The 26,354-nt window shown below is 39.2% G+C and overlaps 2 protein-coding genes across 10 annotated transcripts; both read right to left on the bottom strand.

The window, feature by feature from the left end:
• Nucleotides 1–505: 505 nt before the first annotated feature.
• On the bottom strand, nucleotides 506–8,585 carry LOC119029135 (afadin- and alpha-actinin-binding protein-like). 3 transcript variants are annotated; one of them, XM_037115754.1, is made up of 15 exons: nucleotides 8,432–8,585; nucleotides 5,969–6,083; nucleotides 5,586–5,734; nucleotides 5,254–5,457; nucleotides 4,994–5,104; nucleotides 4,739–4,874; nucleotides 4,538–4,613; nucleotides 4,059–4,239; nucleotides 3,612–3,759; nucleotides 3,115–3,251; nucleotides 2,750–2,923; nucleotides 2,470–2,587; nucleotides 2,008–2,152; nucleotides 1,777–1,909; nucleotides 506–838 (listed from the first exon to the last, which is right to left on the bottom strand). In XM_037115754.1, the coding sequence occupies exons 2-15, from the start codon at nucleotides 5,985–5,987 to the stop codon at nucleotides 752–754; spliced, it is 1,818 nt and encodes a 605-aa protein (XP_036971649.1). In that variant the 5' UTR covers nucleotides 5,988–6,083; nucleotides 8,432–8,585; the 3' UTR covers nucleotides 506–751. The 3 variants fall into 3 exon arrangements, with proteins under 3 accessions (XP_036971649.1, XP_036971650.1, XP_036971651.1); XM_037115755.1 differs by lacking the exon at nucleotides 8,432–8,585 and adding an exon at nucleotides 8,049–8,191; XM_037115756.1 differs by having other exon boundaries at nucleotides 508–1,909.
• Nucleotides 8,586–8,888: 303 nt separating this feature from the next.
• LOC119029134 (atrial natriuretic peptide receptor 2-like) lies at nucleotides 8,889–23,097 on the bottom strand. 7 transcript variants are annotated; one of them, XM_037115750.1, is made up of 23 exons: nucleotides 22,975–23,097; nucleotides 22,235–22,325; nucleotides 21,828–21,960; nucleotides 21,120–21,243; nucleotides 19,870–19,974; nucleotides 18,947–19,049; nucleotides 17,789–17,934; nucleotides 17,607–17,679; nucleotides 17,168–17,312; nucleotides 16,266–16,352; nucleotides 16,025–16,168; nucleotides 15,624–15,745; nucleotides 15,337–15,481; nucleotides 15,204–15,252; nucleotides 15,012–15,119; nucleotides 14,773–14,892; nucleotides 14,455–14,548; nucleotides 13,992–14,079; nucleotides 13,665–13,804; nucleotides 12,651–12,803; nucleotides 12,312–12,410; nucleotides 11,384–11,475; nucleotides 8,889–9,882 (listed from the first exon to the last, which is right to left on the bottom strand). In XM_037115750.1, the coding sequence occupies exons 1-23, from the start codon at nucleotides 23,017–23,019 to the stop codon at nucleotides 9,769–9,771; spliced, it is 2,520 nt and encodes an 839-aa protein (XP_036971645.1). In that variant the 5' UTR covers nucleotides 23,020–23,097; the 3' UTR covers nucleotides 8,889–9,768. The 7 variants fall into 7 exon arrangements, 3 of the variants coding, with proteins under 3 accessions (XP_036971645.1, XP_036971646.1, XP_036971647.1); XR_005077906.1 differs by having other exon boundaries at nucleotides 9,746–9,882; nucleotides 11,384–11,500; XM_037115751.1 differs by lacking the exon at nucleotides 8,889–9,882 and adding an exon at nucleotides 11,216–11,303.
• Nucleotides 23,098–26,354: the final 3,257 nt, after the last annotated feature.

The raw sequence follows: 26,354 nt of genomic DNA, 5'->3' as shown, positions 1-26,354 counted from the left end.
AACTCTGCTCTCTGAGTCCTTACAAATCCCGAAATGACACCCCAATATTTACTCTAGTTTCATTTCTGGCACAGTCCAATTCTTTCTTTTTGCACTGCTTTTCTTCGTAAGTATTCCCATTTTTTCTCTTTGACGTGGGCAATGGTCAGAGTGAACAATCACGGCTGTAGCTCAGGTAGAGCAGGTCGACTAGTGATCGGAAGGTCGCTGGTTCAAATCCCAGCTCCAGGCAGGGCTGAGCTGCATGTCGCGCAATGACACTCAGGCACTTTACCACACTCTCGCAAACAGCAGCTCACTTTGCCACAGTCTTCTCCACCATTGTTTACAGTTTGAACCTATCTGACACTGCTGATTTGGGAGTGGTGGATTATTGCAAATCAAATCACAGCGACTGGGTGGAGCCACAGACAGTGGATTTTTACTCAGTCGACCTAGATCTTATTCTACTGTCAGATCATAATGACAATTTTAGCAAATATAACCCCAAAAAAATGTTACATACTACAGCTTTAATGCTATTTATCAGAACACAGAATCATCAATGTACAATATCTGCAGACTTTATATAAATCAATGTTACAGCCTCCATTGAGATATGTCAAATGCAAGGCTCAAAGGGGCACACGTAACAATCAATAACAACGTTGCTTGCCAATACTGCAGTTCATCTCAAAATGACAAAGTCATTTATTACAGTAGTAATTTAAGTACTGGTCTGTCCTGTTGAGTTGCTGCTTCACTGGGTGGTTTACAGTGTCCATTTTGATGAGCTGACAGCATTGATTGGGACAGGACAGGTGACGCAGCACCTTTGATCAGTGACTCGGCATTGTTTCTGATAGAGGAAAAATGGTCAAATGACAAGAATTATACGAATCTCAAGAATGTATAATGATTTTTTCAAGAATATGGGATTGTCTAGAATACATCATGTTACATTCCTGTTGTTACAATCAGTCTAATCTATCAATATAAAGCAACTAAAATAAACATGAATTTAAAAAGAAAAGTTGTTTTCATTCATGTTGACATCAGAGTAATCTTACCTTGGTGTCAGTGTGTACAACACACTGTGTAATTTGTGAAAAATTGCACAGCCTTTTCTTTCTTTTTCACATCGTACATAACCTGCTACTAATACAACAGTTACTAGAAAACAAAATTGTAACCACATTTCTACGTTCAACACAAACAACACATCTTACCCACTTTTCTTATTGCATTCAACGAAACAGCAGCATTAAATTTACACTATAAATCATTGTGGCAGGTGATAAGTGTAACACAAAAAACTGAAGGTGGAATGCCGTGATATTAAATGGCAATATTTAGGCAAGTCTGGGTGCAAATAGCCATCATTAACACACAATGTCCCAGGACACATGATCTTTTGAGGCACATCTGCATTGCCAAAATAGTAGCCTTGGATTTATCAGCATCCTTGACATATGTCATAAAGACTAAAGATTTACAGAATCACATAAATAAATAAATAAATACATGTAAATACATGCAGGGAGTGCTGCCTGGGTGTGGAAAATGTATCACATTTATCACATAATCTAAAAAAAATAAACAGAAAGGTATCAAAAAAGATACGCCACAAATTTTCTCTCAGTCTCACAGAATGCTTCACATGCGCGCCGCTATTTGATCATTGATCACAGTTCATCTGTAAGTGTTTGGCATACACAGTTCAAGTGGGTTTCCGAAATACCACAAATCAAGAATTAACTGACAATAACAATAATTCTGATGACGACGGCTTCATACAGAGCTGTTCTGCTCCTTTGTGTGGCTGCTGTGCTCTCTATCGTTCCACTGTTTGTGTCGAATTGGAGCCTGTCCATTAAAAAACACGCCTGATTCTTCTGCATGATCCGACTTTCTCTTTGGTTTGGTGGAGCTGAAACATGAAAATTGACAGTTGGCATTAATTTACAGCTAAAGCCTGTCACCATTTGCATTATTTCACAAATCACTGTGCAAATAAAGACATTGTACCCATTTTCTGGAATAAGGCATAGCGTGCGATACAGATCTGCTGTTGACGATGTGTGCGGGACACATCCGGGTGTAGGCGAGTTTGTGCCAGACAGGCACCTGATTAGCTTTTCTGGAGCCGACGCTGCACGTGCCTTTGTTTCAGCTGCGAAGAGGAGATTCAATGTTATGGATTCTCATCAGGAAAGAGACTTGTTGTTAGTTGTAAATTAAAAAATCAAGCAGGGGAACAAAATTTTAATATGAATCCGCTATGTAAAAAATTTAAAAAAAAAATTCAGTTATATGAAACAGTTGGGGTATAAAAGATTGGCACGTTGTTCAGACTATTTATAATCCATAAATATCATAATCCTTCAGTTTATGAATGACAATTAATTATTCAACTATTAACTTCCAAGGATTCTAATATCAAGACATTGGTGAACAGGACAAGTAAATTGTAAAACAAAAGACACTCACATATTAAAAAGGCACTTTTAGACTTTGACATCGGGGGTTTCTTTGAGTCAGGGAATGGACTCAAGTTTAAAAACTGGTGTTTGAGCCATGTTGCCCGATCCTCCTCAAAGGCCTTCCTCTGCAAGTTAAACCAGAGTCAAGTCATTTCAAAAACAGTCAATTTTTAAACTTAACATGAGCTTACCAACATAAATAAGGCATCTTGGCACACAGAGCAAAATTTGTTGGTATCTCCTAAATTCTATTTCATAAAAATTTCTGGACAGTTTTTACAAATCACCTCGTGGCTCAGTCTTATAGCTGCTTCAGTGAAGTTCCTCCTCTCCCGCTCAAAGATCGTCCTCTGTTCCTCCAGGGTCTTCCACTCATCTCCGAGGCGCTCTTTCTCCTGCAGCATGTAGCAGTCGCTCAGCAGCGATGCTGTCTCTTCATCACATGGAGAGCTTAGCTGCTGCTGCAAGAAAGATTGAACAGGCAGGATTTTAAAAAAGAATAAGTGATTTTATGCAACAAAGATTGGTATAACACAATGTCATGGGTCAACTGACATTTAAACAAGCAGTTTAAAATGTAAAACCCTTGAACTTCTACTAAAAACTGTCAGGGAGATTAGTAGCTAACATTTCATGGTAGCTTTGGTCTTACCTGCAGGAGCTGCTGCTGTGTTTGAATAAAGTCTTTGCATTGCTGGATCTCCAGCTTCAGTCGGTCCATCTCCTCCTTGTGAGTCTCTTGGGAGACAGCATCACTATTTCTACTCCCACCTGTCTGAGCTAAAGATGCTAACAAATCCCCCCCCGCCCCAGAAAATCAGATTTATAATGTTTACATCCATCATATATGTATTGATTTTAAAAGTGACGTAAGGATCCAGTGTAGTCTGTCAAATCAGAGAAACTGACCAAGTAACTGCTTCAGATAGCATTTTACCAGCGATCAAGAGCAGTGACCTCAATATATAATATATGGTTGCTGTGAGTTTCTCTTTTCAGTTTACCCTTGTTGTATGACATAATAATAATGATAATAATAATGGTAAAACAATGCAGAAACAGACTCATCTTGTGGAATCCTTACATGACAAAAAGTGGCATTCCTTCATGTATAAAGGTGAAAGAGTGACAGAGCTGCATGACGGCTACCTTGGCTGTCCAATCTTTCAACATGGCTCTTTAGTCTTCTCCACTGGAGGCGAATACTGTTGGTCAGCTTCTCCCGGGCATGAACACAATACAGCTCTACGCTTTCTTTACTAGAATCAAACACTTCCTCTTCATCCTCTGAGTCAGCCTGAGAATGACAATTAAAAATATTTTTCAATTTATAGTAGAAGTAGTATCATAGCAGTAGTAGTACCATGGCATCTTTTGACTATGACTATTTACTTTTCCAAGAAAAAAAACAAACAAACAGTTTCTCAAAATAAAGTGTTATTTCACCGCGAAAGTAACATTTAGCAAGATCTATGGAAGATTTACACAAGAGCAGATAATTTGTAGATGTGACAGAAATACATTAATACTGCACAGAATAAATATTTGGTTGATGACCCTATAGTCAAATTCAGACTGTGACATTTTACTGCCTACCTGTGCGCCGTCATCTTGATATTTGTCACCTTTTAGGATCGGCTTCTTTGAACTCAGAATAGACACCATGTCCTTCTTCATCTGCTGCAACACTTTATTCAACTCTGCATTTTCCAGCAGCAGCTCCCTTTGTCGGGTGTCATAGTCGCTCAGCAGAGCCTTATACATCTCGGCCTCATGCCTTGGGATGAGAAAGACGATCTATGTTTATTCATCGGTTATAATCTCATGTGATAGATCTTCAAGGAAAATAATTCAAGTTTAAGTAACATTCCAGATTCATTCAGCAGTTCTACTGTGTTTGAAGCCTGTGTTCCTAAAATAAATCTGATTCACCTAGAAAACTGACAAAGGAGCTGGTGTGCAATTTCTCTGAGATGCAAAGTCAAGTGAGTAGTACTTTTGTATTTAAGTACAACTCTTTCATAGATTCTAAAATATAAAATAACTTGACAAAATGCCATAAGAAGTGAACATACTTTGCTTCTGTCTTTTCAGTTTTCCAAAGGCTTCTCTTCCCATCAGCTCTTCCAATGTTGTTTAATACATCAATGGCTGGAAGCAAAGGTCCAATGTAGGATATTAGACATAGAAAGGAAGGTGTGTAAAGACAGTGGTTTAATCTCAAAATGTAAAATATTGTGCAAAGGATTAGTTGAGGGTGGATTGATTCTATTAACCTTGTTTCTTCTCTTTTTTGTCGACCAGAAGTTGATTCAAGCGCTCCTTCAGTTTGTTGAATTCTCTCTCTTTCCTTTTCATCTCATGATTATACTGGCTGGCCCGGCTTGCAATTATGTTTTGAAGTTTTTGCACCTGGCAGGGGGAAGTAAAACAAGTGTTAAGTGATGGTTATATTGTCGTGCCTGTAACTGGGACAAAACAATTGACTATGGATTAACTCAATATTGTCGGGGCACTATTTACAAATGTACCTCTTCTTTTTCATTTTTCAGACAGTTTTGCAAACTCTTCACTTTTAGCTGCAGCTGTCGCTCTCTCTCGAGGAGTCCTGTGTTTTCTCTTTTAGACAGTTCAAGCTGCTCCTGTGATAATAGAATTGACAGAGGCATTTAAGATCACAGTTAATGTTTTCAGTATTACCGAGCAACTCTTGAGGCACTTAGTTTTGGTTCCACATTAGCTTTATGATCTAGAATTTCAGATTAAGATGGAGGTGCAAATGTTACTGTACTTTTAGCCGAGTGCTAGTGAGCTGCAGGTAGTCGACATTGCTGCTAGACTTCAGCTGCTCCACTTCCATGTTTTCCAGGCTCCGGAGGCCCCTGCGGTGCATCTGAATCAGGTCGTACATGCAATTTAGCACAGCCACAACATTCATTTCTGAGCTGCTGCCCGACTCTGCCCAAACTGGTGGGAGGCCGAGAGATGACACCTCCTGTACCAGGGAGAGTAGAGGGAAGAAATTAAATGGTTGCAGCCATATTCTTGGACCACTCAGCACAGGCATTTGAATATCGAAAACTGTGCTAATAATACATCAAAGACACATGTGAGATTACCAACCTGATTGATGTATGATTGACATTCTTGCACGTTTTGCTCTGTGCAGAAGGAACTGAGCATGTAGGACTTTCTGTGCAGTGGCAGCGATGATTGGCTAAACTGCCTCAAGGGGGACGTTCTACATTCAGAGCTGCTGCAAATGTCCTTGTCTTCCGGGGAAAAAAAATGTCTGTCAAATATACTTTACATGTATACAGTGAGGCCCAAACTAAATTCTTAATGCTTGACACAACAATGAAAACTCATGTATATAGTTAATGTTACAGGTGAAAAACCAACATTAGCTTTCATCTGTTAGTTCAACCTGTTCCTGACTCAGAAAGTCTGAGTACAACAGACAACATGTCTCCTTAATACTGCACATCATTCAAATCTGAACTCACCCAGGGACGACTCTGGCATTATTGCAGTGCAGCCTTCAGGCTACGTGTCTGGATCATCTAGTATATGTGCACGATACACAAAGCTCGCCACAAGGTCCACCTACGCACTCCACTCCTGAAATAGAGGGTCAGATTAACGGCGCTCAGTCAACACAGTCTGGATTACAAGGCAATGGAAGTAAACCTGCAGCGGTGAGCAGAGGAAACATGCAATAACCTAAATAACAGTGTGTGAGGACAAAGGCTAATTCATTTATCGAACACGGGCAGCCAGCTAAAATATACACTTACTATGACTGTTATATGATCTTCTTGTTGTCACTGCTATGGGTGTCACTGCTAAGTATTTAACAGGCTGCACATTGCTACCATAGCCTGTATCTCATCTCAATGCTCTTATCATCAGCCGATCAGACTAATCCCAGACGAACAGTATGGTGACTTGCCTGCAGACCCATACAACAATACACACAATGAAAACATCTTATGTCCTGTAGGAGAAGTGCTTATGTTTTTAATAAATAAACACACTTGATAGAGTTATTACTAAAAAGATGTTAGACAAGGCTCCAAGGTACAACTATTTTGGTCACACCACCAGTGCACTTTTTATTGGCAGTTTAGTTCTTTAGCAACATAGGTTATCACATTTTCTGGTTGAATGTAATTTATATCAAGAGAAAACTGTGAAGTTTTAATTCTGTTTACAATCATTTACAAAATGTTTACTCTGGTGCACCTTTAGAAAAAGCTAAAAGTGGTTTTTTTGTTTTGTTTTTTTAATGAAGAACCCTTTATCAACTATTTATACGTTTTTGTCATGAAAAAGCTGCAGCTCATGATCATCTCAGGGGACATACTCTTTGGTTTCAGTGACACTTAATCAACCTGGCGGGGCAGATGGCAGGCCTACAGCCCCACAGCTTAAGAAGCCTAGACCCTTTTTAGACTTACTACTCCACAAGTGTAAACCTTTAACTGAGTAGTCAAACTTCTTCACAGCATAAACTCTCCAAAGAATTGACACATTTGATTTTAAGGTTTGTGATTCCTAAGAGACATATAGTTTAAGATTATCTGAGTGACATTTTAAACCAGATTTTCCACCAAGAGGGGTGACGGGTTCACAGGACACTCGTACTGATCTGTCCACATTCAGTTTGTAGCTAAACCTGGCTAAAATCAATACAGTCTAAAGAAACAGCCCTGACATAAATAGTACCTCAATAAATTGGTAATACATTTAGTGGGCTGGACATCATTTATCACTCACAGTTTTTTTATGTTAAAATTGATACTAGGTAAAATTCCAAATTACCTCTGTACCCTCCGCTAGTTACGAGCTCCACTTCTGCAGGTTTTTATTATTTTTTTACATTAACCTTAGGTATTGACAGATGTAGGAAAAACCTGCATTGTTATTATGCACTTCTCTCATAATATAACTAAGGGCATCAAAAATGTGGTAAAAGGAGGCATGTTTTGCTTGAGAGGCTACTGTGTTTGTAGAGTCGTTCATTTGTTGATGTAGATTTTTGTGTACAGTATCACTTTGAGTAGAACTGAAGGTGAAATAAATAAACAAACAAACATAACAAAAACAAAGGTTATCATGTTCAATTTTCCAGTGTTTAAATAGCCTATTTTGTCTGCCTCAACAGTAATTGCAATACAGTTCAACACCAACGCAAAGAACAGATACAATACTAAAAAGCCTTGGGTTTTTGGGGTTTTTTTTTTTTGTTTGTTTGTTTTTGTTGGGTTTTTTACATTATACCTCCACGAATGTAGGAATTATTGCGGGGCTGTTGTTCTAAGACCTAGTTCCATTAGTTTAGCGAGGTTCACCTAAGAAACTAACATACATATAGGCATGATACCCTAGTGTTTGTGAAATTTCACAATTACTATGCAGGTCATGTTAAGTCACTTTAGTGCTCTTGAAAGGAAAATGTTTGCAACAAAACTTGAAAGGTTCACCTCAGCAACTTTATCATTACTGGAACTCGTCAGCAGAGGTGAAAAAACAAACAACCCAAAACACGGATTTAGATGGACAGAAAATATTAGCTTAACTCACCTCACTTCAAGTCAGCTAACGTTACTTGCCTCCGGTAGACTAACGTTAAGTAAACAAATGCTAAATGTGTCACATCATCAATACTAGCGTTTATATCTGTAAATTATTGTATTAGCCACATACAAATGTAACCTAGCTGGGTTAATGTCGTGTTGCTATGGAGATATTTCGTAAAGATGTTTTGCTCCTCAGCCGGGGTTGCAGCTCTTCGACACCAAACGTTCACGTTACACACCGAGTGTCCCAAACCTCAAAACAATCTGACATTGAAGCCCAGCGGCTCTGGCTATTTTAGCCAAACAAGTTGACGAGTTGCGGAAGCAGACGTGTACAATGTTGACGATATGGACACCTAGATATGTTGAGGTGTTTAAAATACTTACTTGAAGTAGCAGTTTGTAACGTATCTCCCAACTCCTCCTTGTTTCAGGACCCAACAGCTCCTTAATCCATGTCGAAAACGTCCGAATGACAGTACACACACCAGGGCACGCAAACCAACCAGCACGCTAATTGGCCGACTCGTTGTCTAGCAACCAAGCACGGCTCAATATGATTGGCCCTCGGCGGTCAGACGCTTCAAGTGTTTTTAGGTGAATTATTATTTTTTTTTAATATGCCAGTGTTATTGTTTCTCTTAAAAGACGCAAAGAGATATTATTAATTCGGGCATAAAGACATGGCTATTACCAAACAAACTAGAAAATAATTAGTTAATCATTTAAGTTATGTATTGTGCTATATTCAGAAATATCAGCCAAAGTCAGGAAAAGTCAAAGTCAAACTCAAAAAGTGCCTAACAGAATAATGCGTCATAATAATGGGACAAAATTGTACAAATAAAGCTTTAAAGTAACTTTATTGTAACTTATGTAATCACTGAATAACCAATTACTGAATCACCAATTAAGTTAAACATTATTATTGCACTGCACAGTTAGCAACATCTTACAAAAATTACCACAGACAGACAACTGTACATTTTTATTTTACAAATCTAATTAGTTAAGTTGAGTTGGCTTGAATTGTGTTTTTTGTGTATTGAGTCTATGCTGCATCAACAAAGTATGTATCATCATTTGGAAATCAAAAGAAGCATTAAAGGGGGCACTATGTTGTTTTGGAGAAGAAATTCAAACTTTGTATTTTAACATTTACAATATCAATCAGGTAATAATACAAACTCAGATATGTTTGTTTTCCCCACAATTTAATACACAAGCTGTTTTCAGAGGAAAATAGGGTCCAAAGAAAACTGTTAGAGGCTAGGTAAGTGGCAGGGTCCGCCCCATATATAAATTTTTTCTCCAAAACAACATAGTGCCCATTTAATGTAGAAGAAGACAAAAGTGCTTTGTGTTGTGAAAATACAAAGAAAACTCTACATGAGTGAAAAATAAAATAAAATGTATGATCAAAATAGAATTTTGTCAGTCCTGGCGCATTTTTCTGCATATATTGTGCATTTGTGGTTATTTCTACAAATTAATATCAGACAGATTTCACTTGTCATCATTTTACCTGTCATCATCACTCTTTGTCACAACAGTGAAACCATGATAATGGCAAACACGTTTAAACAGTTTAATGGTAACATCTATTGTATTTACAATTTAGTATGACATTATAATCAACTAGATTTTCACCCTCTCGTTGTATCTGCACAGTTAACTCACAAAGCCTAACCAGTTTACGTACACATTTTTCACATTTTACAGATCTAGTCACTAACTGGTACAGGGACCCCCACTCTGGATTCAGATGTGCCTGTCAGTGGGTCTGTGTAATCGTCTCTCTTTGCTTCGAGCCACCAAGTTGTCATGTCTCCTTTCCCCTGTTGGGCCAAGAAAAATAAAGGATGGTGTGAATAAGAGAAAGAGAGGAGAGTCATATTTCAAAGCATGTGTGCCTTTGAATTTTAAATAAAGCCATTAGGGTTTGACGGGGGGGCAGAGAGCAGCAGCTGAGGCCGCCTCTTAGCAAGACATCAAGTGTCTGCAATGCAGGCCCTGTCCGCCGGGACTGAGAAGTAAACCCCTCCCCCATAATCACATGGGCACCACCCAAAAAGAGGTCTTAGGTTGCAATGTGAATAGAAGCCAGTGGAGCCAGATAATGCCGAAAAAGAGAGTAAATACCAGACACACCCAGTCTGTTTCCCCTTGGAGGGAAGTTTTGAATTTCCTGTGATCTTTTTGAATCTTAGCCTCATAAATCCTTTGTCATTTTCAGTCAGTTTTAAAAGCCGTACACCAGCTCATATGTGATCATCACTGCATATTTTGCAGTTACCTTCACAATGGCACACATCAAAGAAGGTAAAAAGCATTATACGCAACAAAGTTCATCACCTTAATTGGGTTTATTAGATGCATAATAGCCTAAGACCATTCCTGCAATAAATCCTTCCTTCATAAAGGTTATGGTGTTCAGTTTACAGAGAAGTGTTTGGTTTTTTAGCCAACACCCATTGACAAAAAAGATTCAGAAAAATAATATCAGTAGGACTGCTGTATTAGACTGCTTTAGTTTTAGCTACATAACTTTATAAACAGGCAACTGAGAGTGTATCAGCTCTGCCCAGTGAGTTCTCCGTTCCAACACAATAAAAAGGTCCAATCACCAAAGTAACCACCACGACCACGACAGGAATGTAATCAACACAACCCTCTCTCCAATGTGTGGGACTATTTTTCACTCAGTCATCCAAGTCACGGCCATCCAAGGAGGGTCGAATCTAGGGCAACTGGATTTAATTGTAGATGCTTGAAAATGTTTTAAATCTCATCCAAGGGGCTTCTTCAGTTCTCCTCAGTGTTTTGTGAAGCAGTGGCAGACTCTGAGGGGCAGTAGGGAGGGCACAGGGGCATGCAAGAATCAGTTATGTCGCATTTCGTTTTTATTTTATTCTTCTAAAGGGATCGCCTGTGGGGCAATATGTACGTCACTCACGTTCATCATCGCTCAGTTACATTATTCACGTTCGTTGATACAGTTACATAACATAACTTAAAAACAAATAACTCTTTACTCTTGGTCACAGACAGGTTCCCTGGAGAGGACGTATTGTGTATGACCCACTACTCTACTTGCACTAGAGGGGCGCTTCAAGAAGAGATGCTGGAGTTGTTACTATAGTGTCAAATTTAGAAGTGTTGGACCACTTACCAGGCTGCTGTATTTGATGTGTTTGGGCTGACAGAACATTTACAGGTGGCTCATACATTTCCTGGGTTTGCCACCGCAGCCCTAACCCTAACCCGCAGCCAGCAAATATATGTAAATATTATTCAAAATATATAACATAAACGTGTAACGTATGAATATAACGTTACCTTCACATTAAGTGTTCCTCTGCATGTCAGAACGTATCCTCTGAGTGTTTGAAGCAGGTCAGCTGTGGCCCCACTCACCTGGATCTTCAGAGCTGTGGACACACACAGCATGTGATGCTATGTTGTAATATGAACAAGGAGATTAACTGCATCAGTTTTTGGTGCATCGTAGTGTGTGAAGCGTACCTCATGATGTTGATAACCTCAGTTCAAGCAACATTATTTGCCTGACACAATGTGCTAGTCAGCAAACTGAAATTACATCTGCATGAAACCATATTATTGCAGTTGCATATAACATCTGTTCATTTATGAAAATATGTTATAATGCATCTCACACAATTTATGGTATATGTTGGATTTCTGTCACGTCATTATGGTCATATCTAAAACCAATTTCATACAGTAGTAATAGTAGAGAACAAATTGTTTACTCTGTTATGGCAATTCTAAATATTTCTGTGTTAGTGTTATTACCTCATTAACATAGTAAATGAGAAAATTATGAGAAAAATTATCATTTTATTATTTCTCCTCCAGAACTACATAGTGCTCCTTTAACATGTAGGCTTTTGTTCTTTACTTCTGGACTGTAAGACTGACGGTCAAAGTCAGTCAGTGCACTTCGGTCATCCCACTATCTTAATGCAGAGGATTAAGGGCCTGGCGAGCACATTGTCCAATCCTCCATGTTGTTAACTCCACTGTGATGTGCTGGTGAGCCACCACGGAGACAATCCTGTTTGGCACCATTGCAGAAGCCAAAGCACAGGCAAAAGGCTGATTCTGAAATGCCACTGGAGCCAGTTACAACAGCAGTGCAGTAAGAACTCCTCATCAGTAACTTTACCTGACATTTTTGCGTGACCTACTGCTCCGCTTTGAGGTTTTAATTGGATGAAAGGCAGTGTCTCTAATCCTTCATTACCTTCACTTGTTGATTCCATCCGTGATGCTGTGTTCACAGTGTCCCCAAATAGGCAGTATCGAGGCATTTTGGTGCCAACTACACCAGCAACAACAGGTCCTGGCAGAGAAAAACAGCAGTGGGCAACACATGAAACCCCCTGCATATGTAACACTGCATATGTAACACTGCATATGTAACACTGCATATGTAACACTGCATAGGTAACACTGCGTGATCCAGGTGCATATGAGGTTATTTAAGTTACTTTTGCCCACTTTTGCCGAAAGGAAATACTCTGTGATTGGACTGCCCGCAAACTTCAGATTCTATGTGATGTTTAAAACTTGGAGTCAGCACCTGAGTGGATGCCGGCGCGTATCTTCAGTTGTGTGTCAGGCTTGTGAGGGATCTTGAAGCTGTGGCAGACACTGACCAGATCAAGTGCCATGCTGGCTATCTCTCCAGCATGATTGATGCCATTTTCCTGAGGGACCCCAGAGACCACCATGTCTAGAGGGGGAGCCATTAGTCCATAAAAAAACGACAATACAGGAAGAGGGATAGGGAGATAATCTGATAACAGAACATCAGAACACACATTCACTTGCTCTTCAGACAGTAAATTTTGTTTTTGCCTTTTTAGATAATCAGTTTCAGTTGTGTATCAGCCAATGATATCTTTTCATCCACTTGTGTTTAAGCTGTTTTAATGCTACGGAAGCCCTGAAGCCAAATGAGAAGAAAAATCCAGGGCACCAAGTCTGATTGTCTCTTCTCTCCTGTGTTTTTTTTTTTTTTTTTTTTTTTTTTGTATTTCTTCACTTACTAGTCGGAATCCTTTTTCTATGCGCTCTGTATTTCATCTGTGTAGAAAATATTTTGACAGGTGATTTTTTTAAAAAATTTCACGTTACTTTAAAAAAAAAATGTGTTAACGGAAAAATAAAGACAGGTGTTTTTCTATATTCCTTTATAGTTTTTTCTGTGGTTGTCTGCTTAATTTTGTGTTTGTTGTCGCAATACTTAATTTCACCACACTAAGAGAAGTGCACCACCATATTACTATAGATAACAGAGGCAGTGAGATCAATGATAACATTATGGTGTGCGCCACCCTCTAGTGGCCAAAATGAGTTTTGCAACAGCAATAATCTGACCCAAACAAATTAAAAACTCAAAACTTTCCCCGTCCTTTTAACAGATTACTTTTTTTAAAGTGACAAACACAGGATAAAAATAAGTTTGGATAAGACTTGCAAGTCACCATTTCCTTCTTTTTTTTCTTACATGCCTTTCGGGGCTTCCGTATCGAAAAGGATTAATCACTTTGTAGTAGTTTAAAATCAGTTTTTTTTTTTCATCCTTTCTTACAAGCATCGCCTATTGTCTCCACTTTGTAGACGTCATAATTGTCAATGATGTCATCGAAGGTGGTGTATAGCTGATTGAGGAAGTTGACAACCTGGTGGGGAGTGCTGGCACCAGACAGCTGAGTGAAGCCGACGATATCACTGTCACGGGAGTAATACAGAGTTAGTTATCTTACAATCTGAAATTGTTTGTAAAATAACATAGGAGAGGGTGAAAAAAATAAAATGAATAAATAAATAAACAACAATATACTGCAACTTGGAGAATGTCCATTTTAAAAAAAAAATGTAATTTCATGTGATGAACTTTGCTTTACACAACACACACCTGAAGTAGACGGTGGCGTTGGAAAAGCTCTGAGCCTCTGTTGTTCGACCCTGTCGGAGGTCATCAGCCACCGGCTTTGGTAACATACCTGCACAGGAGTTTCATGACTTATGTCTGTTGGAAAAGACTCCAGTGCTGCTTCTGTACCACTAGATGGCAGTGAGCACACTTGATTGTGTCTTTTCATGCCGTGATTAACTTATTTGAATGATTAACTGACATTAACTGAACACTAACAGCTCTGTCATATGAATGTGTATCTGTTCATTTTATACTTTGCTTTTTATCACAGCTTGTGTAATGCCCTAAAAACACAGCCCAACTTATATTTGAAATATATCAGTGTTATCACTGTTCTCTACTAAGACAGCTGTACCTGGCTGATAGTGTGATTCTGCTCGGTAACACTCATCAGAGACATGCAAAAGTTTTCACATCACTCCACGCTGTTGTCTTGACTCACTGTATAAGAGACGATCTGTCTTCTGCTTCTCCTGAAGGAGGTCTTGTGTTCTTTCTGCAACTATGGACTCCAAATGTTTGCTGTACTTCTCCATCTGCAGAAACAACGATCCAGGTGGCACAGGAAAGCATTTCATTTTGTTTTCTTAGTGTTCGTTTTGGATATACAACCATTTAAGAAAAAATGCACCCTCTTATCCAAATAATGTCACATTACATCTGGCATATTTCTTGTACTATTCATGGGAGAATGAATGCGTACTGTTTATCTTCACATCAGTGTGAATGACATTTTGATGATACTTCAGTGGGTTATTACCAGGTTCATCATCATGTCCACAGGGCTGACTTTGTGTGGATTCATTTTGTCAAGGATCTTCTTCACCTGCTCAAACGTGGGCCTCATGGTGACATTATTAGACCAGCACTTCTTAATGAGCTGCTCAAGTGTGTCAGAGTAGAAAGCAACATCTTACTGTTTAATACAATAATATTCGTATGACATATAAGATTGATCTAACATTTACAGCTCTGGCAACTTTTGCACATGTGACAGACCTCACAGTAGTCTCCTTGACTGGGACAGTCAGTATCTGTCTTCCCTGTTTTGACTTCAGGCAGAGGGGGGCGCCACATGAGATCCAGCCTCACTCCCTCAGCCTGGTCCTGACAGAGAGGACTGCTGGTTACAAAGCAAAGCTCAAAAGGAGGCCGAAGGTTGTAATCTTCGGAGACGGCTGTCATACTCACTGAAATGAGGTCAGAGCGAGTCGCAATCTCAACCAGGATCATGGAGTAGCTGCGGAGAGGAGGGGAGAGTAGAGAAAGGGTTTTATTTTCCATCTGTTTGCATCACCGTTTATACTGTGACAGATCAACACACCTGTAGACGTCTGCTGCTGGTGTCATGTTGCTGCTGCTCCCCAGCAGGACCTCTGGGGCGCAATATATCCGATTTACATCCCCACAAGTGAAGCCATTATTAAAGGCCTCTAAGTTATCTTTTCTGTAGGCTGTTAGCCCATAATCTGAAACCAAACACAAAAAAATGAATGAACTTTGGCCAACACTTTGACTCATCAGGCTGCAAACTCTGGTAAAAAAAAAAATTAAAAAATAAAAAAAATGGCCAAAGGTTATAATCTGTGTCTGAGGATGACATATTGTTACCTGAGATTTTGCACACCCAGCGATCGTCAATGACACAGTTTCTGGAGTGAAGTCTCCCATGAAACATCTTGTGCTGGTGGAGGTATGACATCCCACGGGCGATGTCGGTAGCAAAGGACAGTCTGCAGACAACGCAGAAATATAACACTGATTTTCTCACCGCTTGAATTGCATTACTGTCAATCACAAAATATATATATTACATGACAGTTATCTGTGGAATAAAACACAATGAAACCCCTCTTGTTATCAACAACAAGCAGTGACGGGAGCATGATTTCATCTTACAAACTATAAAAAAAAGTAGTAATAATCTAAAGATAAAGGAAAAGTAAAGAAAGAATAGAGCATCAGCTTGATGGTCAACATGTTAAAAACTTAAACTGTGATTCCTCTCCCACCTGAAGCCCCAGTTTATGGGGATGTCGTCGTTCAGCAGCACATCAGACAGGCTTCCTTTGGGGCAGTACTCTGTGATGATGCTGACGTAGGGGACCTCGATGGATCCGCCGATGAACTTGCATAGATTTGGGTGGTCCAGTTGCCTGCAGCCAATAGGAAAATAAGCTGCAGGAGTTGTCGTTTCAGTTTGGAGACTTCATTATGTCAGGAAAATCAGTCTTTTGCGGTATGTTTCCTCACCTAACTTCTTTCACCTCCTTCCTGATGGTTTTAGAGAGGGTGAAATTCTTATTCTGGATGTGTTTCACTGCCACCGTCTTCCCATCACTGCAACACATTTAAGATCACAGAGTAAGAAGAAATCACCTTAATATACAATATAGAAGAAAATATTTATCATATACTACATTATTTACACTGCATTAGATTACTTTTATTGCTGCTACATTATTATTATTATCATGCCTCAAAATCAATTAATAAGCATACTACATACTGTACATTTATGTATTATTAACATTGCATACTTTGTTATATTATTAGGTATACGTATATGTCATATATGTCATACATCATGGCTGCTGGAGTTGCACTAATGGGTCGCATTTGCACAATTATTTGCATAATTGATTATTATTTGTTATGTAACAAAGCCAACTGCAACTCTATTAGATTTGATCATATATTTTGTATATAGATTTTTTGAAGGAATCTAATTCTAATCTTAATCGAATTAAATCAAAAGAGAAACTGATTTTATTTTTCTGATGCAGCATGCGATCTACAAAGTAACAAGTAACTAAAGGTCTCAAATAAATAGTGGAGTGAAAAGAACAATATTTGCCTCAAAACTGTTGAGACGTGGAAGTTTATAGTGGAAATGGAAATAATCTAAACGTAAATAAAGTTATAGTTGATGTACTTATTTACAATCCATCATTGTTCTCTGCCTGTCTCTGCAGTACTGTTAGATGTGGGTTTCCCCTCTGGGATGATCAATAAAGTTTTATGTAATTGATCCATACAGTAAAATAGTGATGTTGCATGTCTCAATACAATTGACAAAAATGAGGTGCTCTAACTTGTTAGTTGAGTGTTTCTGATTAACGAGCATTTAGTAAACTAATAGTGGTGTTTCTCACTAGATGCCAGGCTGGATGAAGCCTCGCTTGCAGGAGGTGTTGACCTCGGTGCACATGGTCACATCAGTGGTTCGACTGATGGTGGAGTTACTCTTGATGCGCTGCACGCTGGTGGTGCTGCCGAGGCCCAAGCAGCACACTCTACCTGCAGACAGTCAGGTATAGACCAGGAAAATCTACTGCTGATATATCAAAGTGTTAAAATCAAGTCCGAGCACGCCTGTGTTGTTTATATCGATAAAAAATGCTTTCATTGGAAGGTGTGTAGTGGGTAAAAAAAGAATTCTGTTCTGTCCCACTCTTATATACATAATAAATCTAATCTGAGAATGACATTCACATCGTAGCAACATTTATAACAGATTACATCAATGATTTTTGAGAGAGTTCTGTAGAAAACAACATCTGTAAATAGAGTCTTCGGTGTGGGACAACTTACTAAATATTATGCTCTTGTAGTTGATGATCCAGCTTTCATCCCAAAACATCCTCTGTTTCTGGTACTGGAGCCACTGAGGAAGTTCAGATAAACATTAGCACATGAAGCATCTCCTGTGTTTGTGTGTGTGTGTGTGTGTGTGTGTGTGTGAGCGTGTGTGTGTCTGTGTAGCATAGACTGACCACCATGGTCAGGATGAAGCCACTGCTGAAGAGCGCGACAGGGAGCCCAATGGCCACCTTGGTAGTGATGGACATCGGGCAGATGCCGCAGTCTGCGGGGCAGTTCAGACAGTTTTCCTCCGGCTCACAGACGTCATCCCCACACACTGAAACACAGTCACACATTACACAAATTTGGATTCCCTTTCACTGAATTCAGTGGCGGAGGAAGTACTCAGATCTTTAACTTTAGAACAAGCAGCAAAACCACACTGTAAAAATACTCCCTTATGGGGAATGTCTTGCAGTCAAAATGCTTGAATATGCTAAAAGTACAGATCATTTTAGATGAATGTATATTACATTAAGATAGTGTTAGAACCAGAGGGGTAAAATAACTTTTATATACTTCCAGCACATGTCACTAAACTTATTAATCGAAAAGTAGAAGACCTGTTGTTTTTTCAATAAACGTCAAAACATTGTAAATCAGGTATGCCAACTAGTAACAACAGTTACCAAATAAATGTAGCAAAAAATGTAATAACTCAAGCAGACTACAAGTATTTCAAATCTGACTTACATACAGCCCTTAAGCAAATGTACTTAGTTGTTTTTAACCACAGACTGAATTAAAATGGAATTTGCAGAGATGGCAAAAAACACTGAGGCACATGATAGTAATGTTCATTATTTTGATATAGATGATAGTGAGGCCGTTGTTTCACAATAAAAGCCTGCTGCAAGGTCAGACACAATGACACCTGTTCTCCCAATGTGTCTGTACAAGATGTAAACAAAACTGTGCTCTTAGTGTCTTTGTTTGGTAAGTAAACAGCTTATTCATTTAGTGCTGTGTAATTATTAGTTATTATAAGTTATTCAATCAAAACCAGCCATACAAAGTGCTTTAAAACAAACACAAAGACACACGGATATAATACACAGTAATGTATGAGCAAACACACCTGCAACAATAAAGGAACAAGGAATAAATGAGAGATAAAACGCACAACAATGGACGACTAAATCCGAGGCACCAAGAAAACAATAGGTGCGCTGAAATAGAGCAGTGCAAGATGTAAATGCAAAGTCAAGAATGAAATACAGTGTAACTCACAAAAAGGGAAAAGTAAGGACAAAATGTACATATCATATTCAAAGGAAGGGAAGACTGACCTTGAGCGCTGACCACAAGCACTTTGGATTCCAGCGCTGCGTGCATCTGTCCTATTTTGATATGAGCAATGACCGAGGTGACTCCCACATGGATCAACACCACCTGCGCGAGAAATCAAAAACAAACCTGTCGCATGAGTCTGCATTTGTATTAAAACGAGGAAGGTGTCCGTGAACAAGTACATGAAGGTGTTCATTTTGGTGCGTTTTCCAATAAAAGATTTATTAGATGCATGATTGAAAAAGCAGTTCTGCAAATGATTCAGACCTCTGACTACATTTATATATATATATATATATATATATATATATATATATATATATATATATATATAAAAACAATATTTATAGAAAGAAAGAAATCCCTCAGAAAACTGTCACGCCTTACTTCACGTTGACCTAAAAATGAATCCAAACAATCGGGAAACCATCAGAGCCGTGGATGTATGCGTGAGCTGACCACAACAATAAAACTTTAGTATAAATGATTTCATTCTTGTTTTGTTTTGCTTTTTTCACTCCGTTTTCTGTAGTTATACATTTACAGTCGTTTGATGAGCCACAACCCCAAAGTAAGGATTGCCCCTTGTAATTTTCTGCTAAAAGACAAGTAATTACAACCTGGTGCCATGTTGTATCGTGACATACCAACATGACAGGCTGCAGACTTTACAGTGTGCCACTTTGATCATGACTTCTATGTCTCGGCTGGGTGAAAGATGAATCCCCCTTCAGACAACAGAGTCAAAGTTGAAAATCTGCCATTCAACAGACTCTTTCACCCCAACAAAATGTGATAATCACAGTACATGAAATTAGTTATTTGATATGGGACTGTTAGGAGTACTGAAGGTCTTCTCCAAACCTCACCACATGCTAGAAATTACCCGTTCCTTTGAGGAGTTTTGTTTGGGTTGGCTCACCTTTGAAGTCCAGTATTTCTGGGTCATCTTGCCTGCTTTGGATACAGTGTGAGTCACTATTTTGCCATCGTCAGGAATCCACGGGCCACAGATCCCACCTTGTTTCTGAGAAGACACAAGAACGACTGCTGGGAGAGGTCTTAGTCCAAAACGTGTCCTTAAGACAGTTTGTTCACGTGTCCCTAAACTCCAGTATTGTATCATGACTGTTCAGGGTTTAACAAGCTGTGCGCATATTCATGAAGATGATACGTCTCTACTTATCTCGAAACCTTTATTCCAAATGAAGTTTGAACCCAAATAGACATATGATAAACTTCTATCAGCTTCACAAGCAAAAATGCATGAATTCAGTCTGACCGTTTCTTTTCAGATTACAACCACCTGTCTTTAAATTTGGTGCTTCTGAATTTGGACTTTTCTGAGAAACTCAAGGACGACATGTTCCTTTGTGTGTTGAGAAAATTCTCCAACTTCTTAAGTGAAAGAAAGGGCCTCTTGATTAGCTGGAAAATGCACATCGCCATAAAGCTCATAAAATATGATGTATTACTGTAGATTTAAACTACCAAACGGTATATAAAGTACTTAAAATGACCTTAAAACATGTATACTTTTCTTTAAGCTGAATTTAAAGTTAACCCTCATCTCCACACTAAAGATGCATGTTCAGTTGTCAAGTCATGCATCATGCTGCACTATTTAACACAATAATGGCTCTGTAACTGAAACACAATTTCCTTAAACACTCAGACATCTATAACAGGAAAATCGGATGGCTTGTGATAGAAAATGGCTGTGCAGCTTGAGGTGAGATGTCTGCACAGAGCCCAAAGGATACTATAGGACAACACCCAGCCACATTCTGTTCAGCCTGCTGTTACCTGGCAGAAGATGCAGAAGTATCCGCTGCCAGACCAACAGACTACAGAGCAGCTTCTTTTCCCAGGCTGTGAGACTCCTGAACACATCCTCACCACAACACTCCATATTAGAGATGTAGCAGGACTCAAGGACTCTAACATTATTTAATTCTTTTTAAACCCTTGTTTAAAAAAAACCAAGTAAATTTAGAAACAAATACATTTCCCTTAAAATCAGATACTTAAGTAAATTAAGAGTTCATTCAGTGTACAAAGGTTTAACAGAATGTAAAAAGCTTAAATACCATAGAAATGAATCAGATTAATTAAAGTGTATAATGAAGTCCTGTAAAGAAGTTTACTGCAGCAGTGCTGCCGGGTACTTACCATGAGACCAAGTGGACAGGAGTGGATGTTGGCGTGATACACGCAGCAGTTCATTTCATTGGCGTTGTTCCAGTTTGCCGGGCAGTCGTGGTCATGGCAGAATCGCTTTGCCTCTGATGCGTTACTACAAGGGGAACGAGGGCGGATAGACGTATACATTACTTAACACACAATCCCATGATGGTGTTTACACTGGAAGCTCAAACAAACCAAGACCAGCTTGCCTTTCTTACAGAATGAACTTGAAAGTAAAAGCAGGTTTTGGCCCGAGTTAAGTTAAATGGCGTGTTTAGTTACACACACATCAGTCAGAAATAAGTAACAGGATATTTGTATTATCTGTTTAATCTAAATTGTCCTCTTGCTTTTTTGTAAAGTTTATTGACACTACATAGTTAAAATATTGACACACACACTAGTCCTCTTGTTGTGGTGGTGAGGCAGAAGGTACAGGTGTGTGTGTGTGTGTGTGTGTGTGTGTGTGTGTGTGTGTGTGTGTGTGTGTGTGTGTGTGTGTGTGTGTGTGTGTGTGCACGCGTGTGTGTGTTTATGTTACAGTCATCAGGAAGGAAGTCACTTTTCCCAGCAGACTCATCCCAAATATGTGCATATTAATATGTCTCTGCAAAAGTGTGTCTGTTGTCTGTGTGTGCGCTCTGGGCACGGCAGACGTTTAGGATTCCAGGTGCGTTTCCGTAACACACTCACCTGAACTGGAAAATCTTGTTCCTCACTGTGTAGTCATAGAAGGAATCTGAGGCCGTCACCGTGTACGAGACATTGAACTCTTCCCCATTCGTTACTTTCTCGGGAGGACGCTGCACCCAGGCCATTTCCAGACCTGTGTGACAACACACACGTCGCCACAACACAAACATTCAATCACAACAGTCTGCATACAAGCTGTATTTATCAGGTGACACTATGTACTGAGTACATAAATCAGCTGAGTCACTATCATTAATTCTGGATGAATGCTTCAAATGTTGTCTGCTTCCTTTTCAGCGACAAAAGGACAAACATCTGATTTGTCTAAATCTTCAAAAAAATCTGTCGCAGTGAAGCAGTTAACCCAGCGGAGAGCCAGACAAACAGATACATGTATAAATACTCACCACCGCAGCTAATCATGTTGAAATCATTTGGACTGTTGATGGGCCAACAGTCGAACTCTGTGTTGTCCAGATCATGCCAGCAATTCACTCCCTGCAAGCAAGACGGGAAGCTTTCATACGTGTAAACAATTTTGAAAAGCTCTAATGTGTGCAAACATCTCATCAGAGAGCCGGGGCTGTTCATGTTAGTGCGTGTTAGTGAATTAAACACATAACTCGACTGTGTAAAGCGTTGCTGGTCAAGTCAAACATCAGCCGACAACATTAACAGCAAAAGCAAAAGCATTGTGGTAGCTCAAGGATTATCACAGTAACACAGTATTATCGCTAATTTAAAACTGATTACAGAAAGCTTCATCATGGAAGAAATCAGCCCCACAAGAAGCTGAGAATTAACCCTGCGATACACAGAAACACCACAAGCCCACGACCACATGCTCACAGCAACAAATGTTTCTGACAAGACAACAAAAGCATGGAGGGTTCCTCAGAAATACATGAAAATCTCAATATTATACACTCAGTCCACACAGTAGTTTGTGCTCTTTCTTTTTAATAACACACACCACCTCTGCCATCATTTAACATCAATGCAAAGTACATTTACAGGTTAACCTTTTGCAAAATGTGGCTTTTATTCCCAGCTCCTGTCTAGAAACAAATATTTTAAAAAGTGGTGTGTTTGCAATTTAAACCAATCTAATTCACATGTGTAAATCCTCGACTTCGTGAGAACTTACCAGCAGGACACACAGGTAGAAGGATGCTGCTGTCAGTAGAGCCATGAGGAGGTTTGCTGCTGTGGCTGGACCTGCTCTCAACTGACTGATTAGAGGACCAAATCTGTGTGTGTGTGTGTGTGCGGTCACCTCAACCCCACTAACGTACCCTTATCCCTTTTTTCTTGTGGCCCACCCTCTCCTTTGTCCCTAATTGTCCAATCAACAGAAGGGGCTCTCCAATCACAGTCTGATTATGTACTTGTTCACGAGGTGATTCAGCTCACCTTCAGTGTCCTACAGGTCGGAAAGACCCTGAACTGACCGCCAAGGCCCTGTAAATACATCATTAATAATTAATCAAAAGTGTTATTAATTCATTAAAATACCAATTCATTTTATGTAAAAAAAAAAAAAAAAAACAGAACAAAACATATAATTATTTTACAATTTCATTCATTTTTTCATGGTCCTGTGTTGCAGCTAAAAATCAAGTGGGAGGCTCGGTCCTCTGCACGCCCCAATGTTGATACAGCGTGTGAGGTGCATGACAAAATGTCAAAATCTTGCTCTCACTAGAAAGTTCATGGGGATCCTCCATCAACGTAGCCGCCATGTTTTGAAAGACTTCTTCTTCTTCTTTTGGTTTCAAGACATCAGACCAAAGCAATGGATTAGACTAAATTCAAATTAGCCCCGCTCACTGACTTTGATGGGCAAGTTTGTCAGATAAAACAAATTCATGAAGCACTGCAACACCATGAAATAAATAATTAAATAGTGAAATAATTAATGTGTTTTGCATACAATTAATTGGTATTTTAATAAATTAATGATACACTTAATTCCAATTTTAATTAATTAATGACACATTTAATTAATTATTTAATGGTGTATGTATTTATTTAATTATGGCACTTTTAATCCTCCATAACTAGCTAGCCCCAACCTGTCCCTGTGTGCAACCACCAACACTCCCCTGGTGCATGACTGTGTGTGTTGCTGTAGATGTTTACAGTTGGAAGGAGGAGAATTTTCTTAAACCATTAACACCATACACTAAGTCCTTCAGTTTATGAGGAAAAATCCCATTCAAATTCACCACATATTAAGAAGACATGGTTTTCACCAGACCGGAAGAATTAAAAAACATTGTAATCTGTAACTAGTAACGAGTAGTAAAGACCTCAAATATGTGACACCACTGAAGACACTGAGCTCACATTGCAGGAAAGAGCTTAATGTCTTCCTCAAGGTAAAGTCAACAGGAAACATCCACTCCAGACACGTGATCTTTTGGTCAGGTTACATTTTTCAGTACTGTTGCCAAAAACAAAACTGAAGAGTCATTGATCAACCCCTTCGCTTTAAGAGCAACGTTATGTAACGTAACAGCTTCAAAATCATGGTGATGGTACAATGTGTTGTAATAGGGTGAATGGTGTCTCTGTCTCAGCCGCTCCACCCCCTATCACTTGCTTACAATGCCAATTTCTGCATTATGTTGCTTTAAAGAGAAAAAAAAGCATTTCTCTGAAAATTTCTCATTTTTCTTCACAATGGTTACTCTGATCACTGGAGAATTGTGTCACTGCTTGAGTTTGTTTGAGCACTGAATCCAGCCTGTTCTGCATTTACGTAATCTTGCACTGTCACATTTCCCATACCGCTATCCTCTGACACAATATGAGTCAGCATTGTGCAGTGGAATTCCCAGCCTCCATTTATCAGGCATAAAAAAGTGTGCCTGTCAGAGTCCAGTTGAACTCCCACACACTGAATAATGATGTCTGTTGCAACTATGTAGGAGAAAACAAATGATACCTTATTTAACTTCAAACTTTGCCTCCAAGTGAGACCTCGCCTTTATGGCACAAGGGGTATTTATATAACATCGTACCCTGTGTACCGATGAACATTTTCATTCACTGCCTGCATCTGTTTTCGCCCTGAGATTAAGACCAAACCCAAAAGACAGCATTTATGAACATCTGTGAAATTTAATTGGCTTTTCTAGAATGCATAATTACAGCACAGCAGTAGAAAAAAAGCCTGCCACACCACACAGTTTACAGTGCATGTTTTTGGGAATGTAAAACCGGAGTGGCAGGCAGCAGTCACGACAGGTCTACAGAGCGCTTTAGGACAAAGTCGTCGCCACAATATAGCATACTTTTAATGGAGACAGCAGGAGTTTAATTAGGCCTAGCCTCAACCTGAAACATTACCTGAGTAGTTTTTTTATGAGGCAAATGTAGGCTACACTGTTGAATCTTTTCTTCTGCTGTCAAAGGATGCCGGTTGTGTTTCAGTGGATTCAATCTGAGTGGGTTTTTACTGCATAAAAGGAATAAAACTCAGGATTAGGACTGTAATGAAAACCGGTTAGCAACAGAGTGAGGGAACAATAAAAACAGCTGTGGGTTTGTGGTTGCAAAGAGTGAAAGGTTATGAACAATAGGCTTGCATTTCAAGCATGGCGACTTGAGTAAATTAGAGGGCGGATTTAACGATTCAAAGGCTTTCTGGGGAGCTATGGACTACACTGGCTACAGTATGTAGTATTAAACAGCATCAGATGCACGTACAATTCCCATAATGTGCTGTTTATAACCTCCCAAACATGATTCAATGCTTCAAATGCCTTTCCCTGTTCTTTTAGCTGGCAACATTTTCTAGATGTTGATGGACATTTTCAGATTTAGGTGACATTCAAAAGGACAATTTAAATAGTGTCAGCTAACACAGCCAATCACTGAAAGCTGTAGTAAATTTGAATTATGTGGTTGTCTGTATTGTTTTAAGTGCTTTTCAGGCTAATTCAGAGTCAATTCTGTTTTTCAGCTCTTTAGCTGATAATGCAGGCTAACTCACTGAGTGCAAGTAATTGGCCTGAACAAGGCAATTCATCCTAAAGTGGCGGCTCTTAAGCATAAAATATCTCAAGTAATGGTACTTCATCAAACTGCAGGACAAGTCATGTAATAGGACTGTTTTTTGTTAGTACATTAATGTCTGCACTTGCATCATCAGAGGTTTTCAGAGTCAGTAACTGAAGGTGGTTTTCATTATAAATTCAGGAAACAACTTGACTCAGTCAAACAGGATTTACAAGAAACCTTATGGTTCGGTTTGGCAGAGGTTGGTACCAAGCGTGTAACTGTGTGTGCAACATTTACCAAAAGCTACAACCAGGTACAGGTGTTGTGAGGCTGCCCTAATTCTAATATCATCAGGCTAACATGCTCACAAAAACAATGCTGGCATGCTGATGTTTAGCAGAAGTAATGTTTACTTTCTTGACCATATTAGGATTTGCTAATTAGCACTACAAACTACAGCTGAAGCTGATGGTGACATTGGTTTGGCAAGTATGGAGTGGTGTAGCGATGACACATTTT

This window comes from Acanthopagrus latus, chromosome 11 (assembly GCF_904848185.1).
Source record: "Acanthopagrus latus isolate v.2019 chromosome 11, fAcaLat1.1, whole genome shotgun sequence".
Lineage (NCBI taxonomy): Eukaryota > Metazoa > Chordata > Actinopteri > Spariformes > Sparidae > Acanthopagrus > Acanthopagrus latus.
This window is presented reverse-complemented; position numbering and strand designations above follow the sequence as displayed.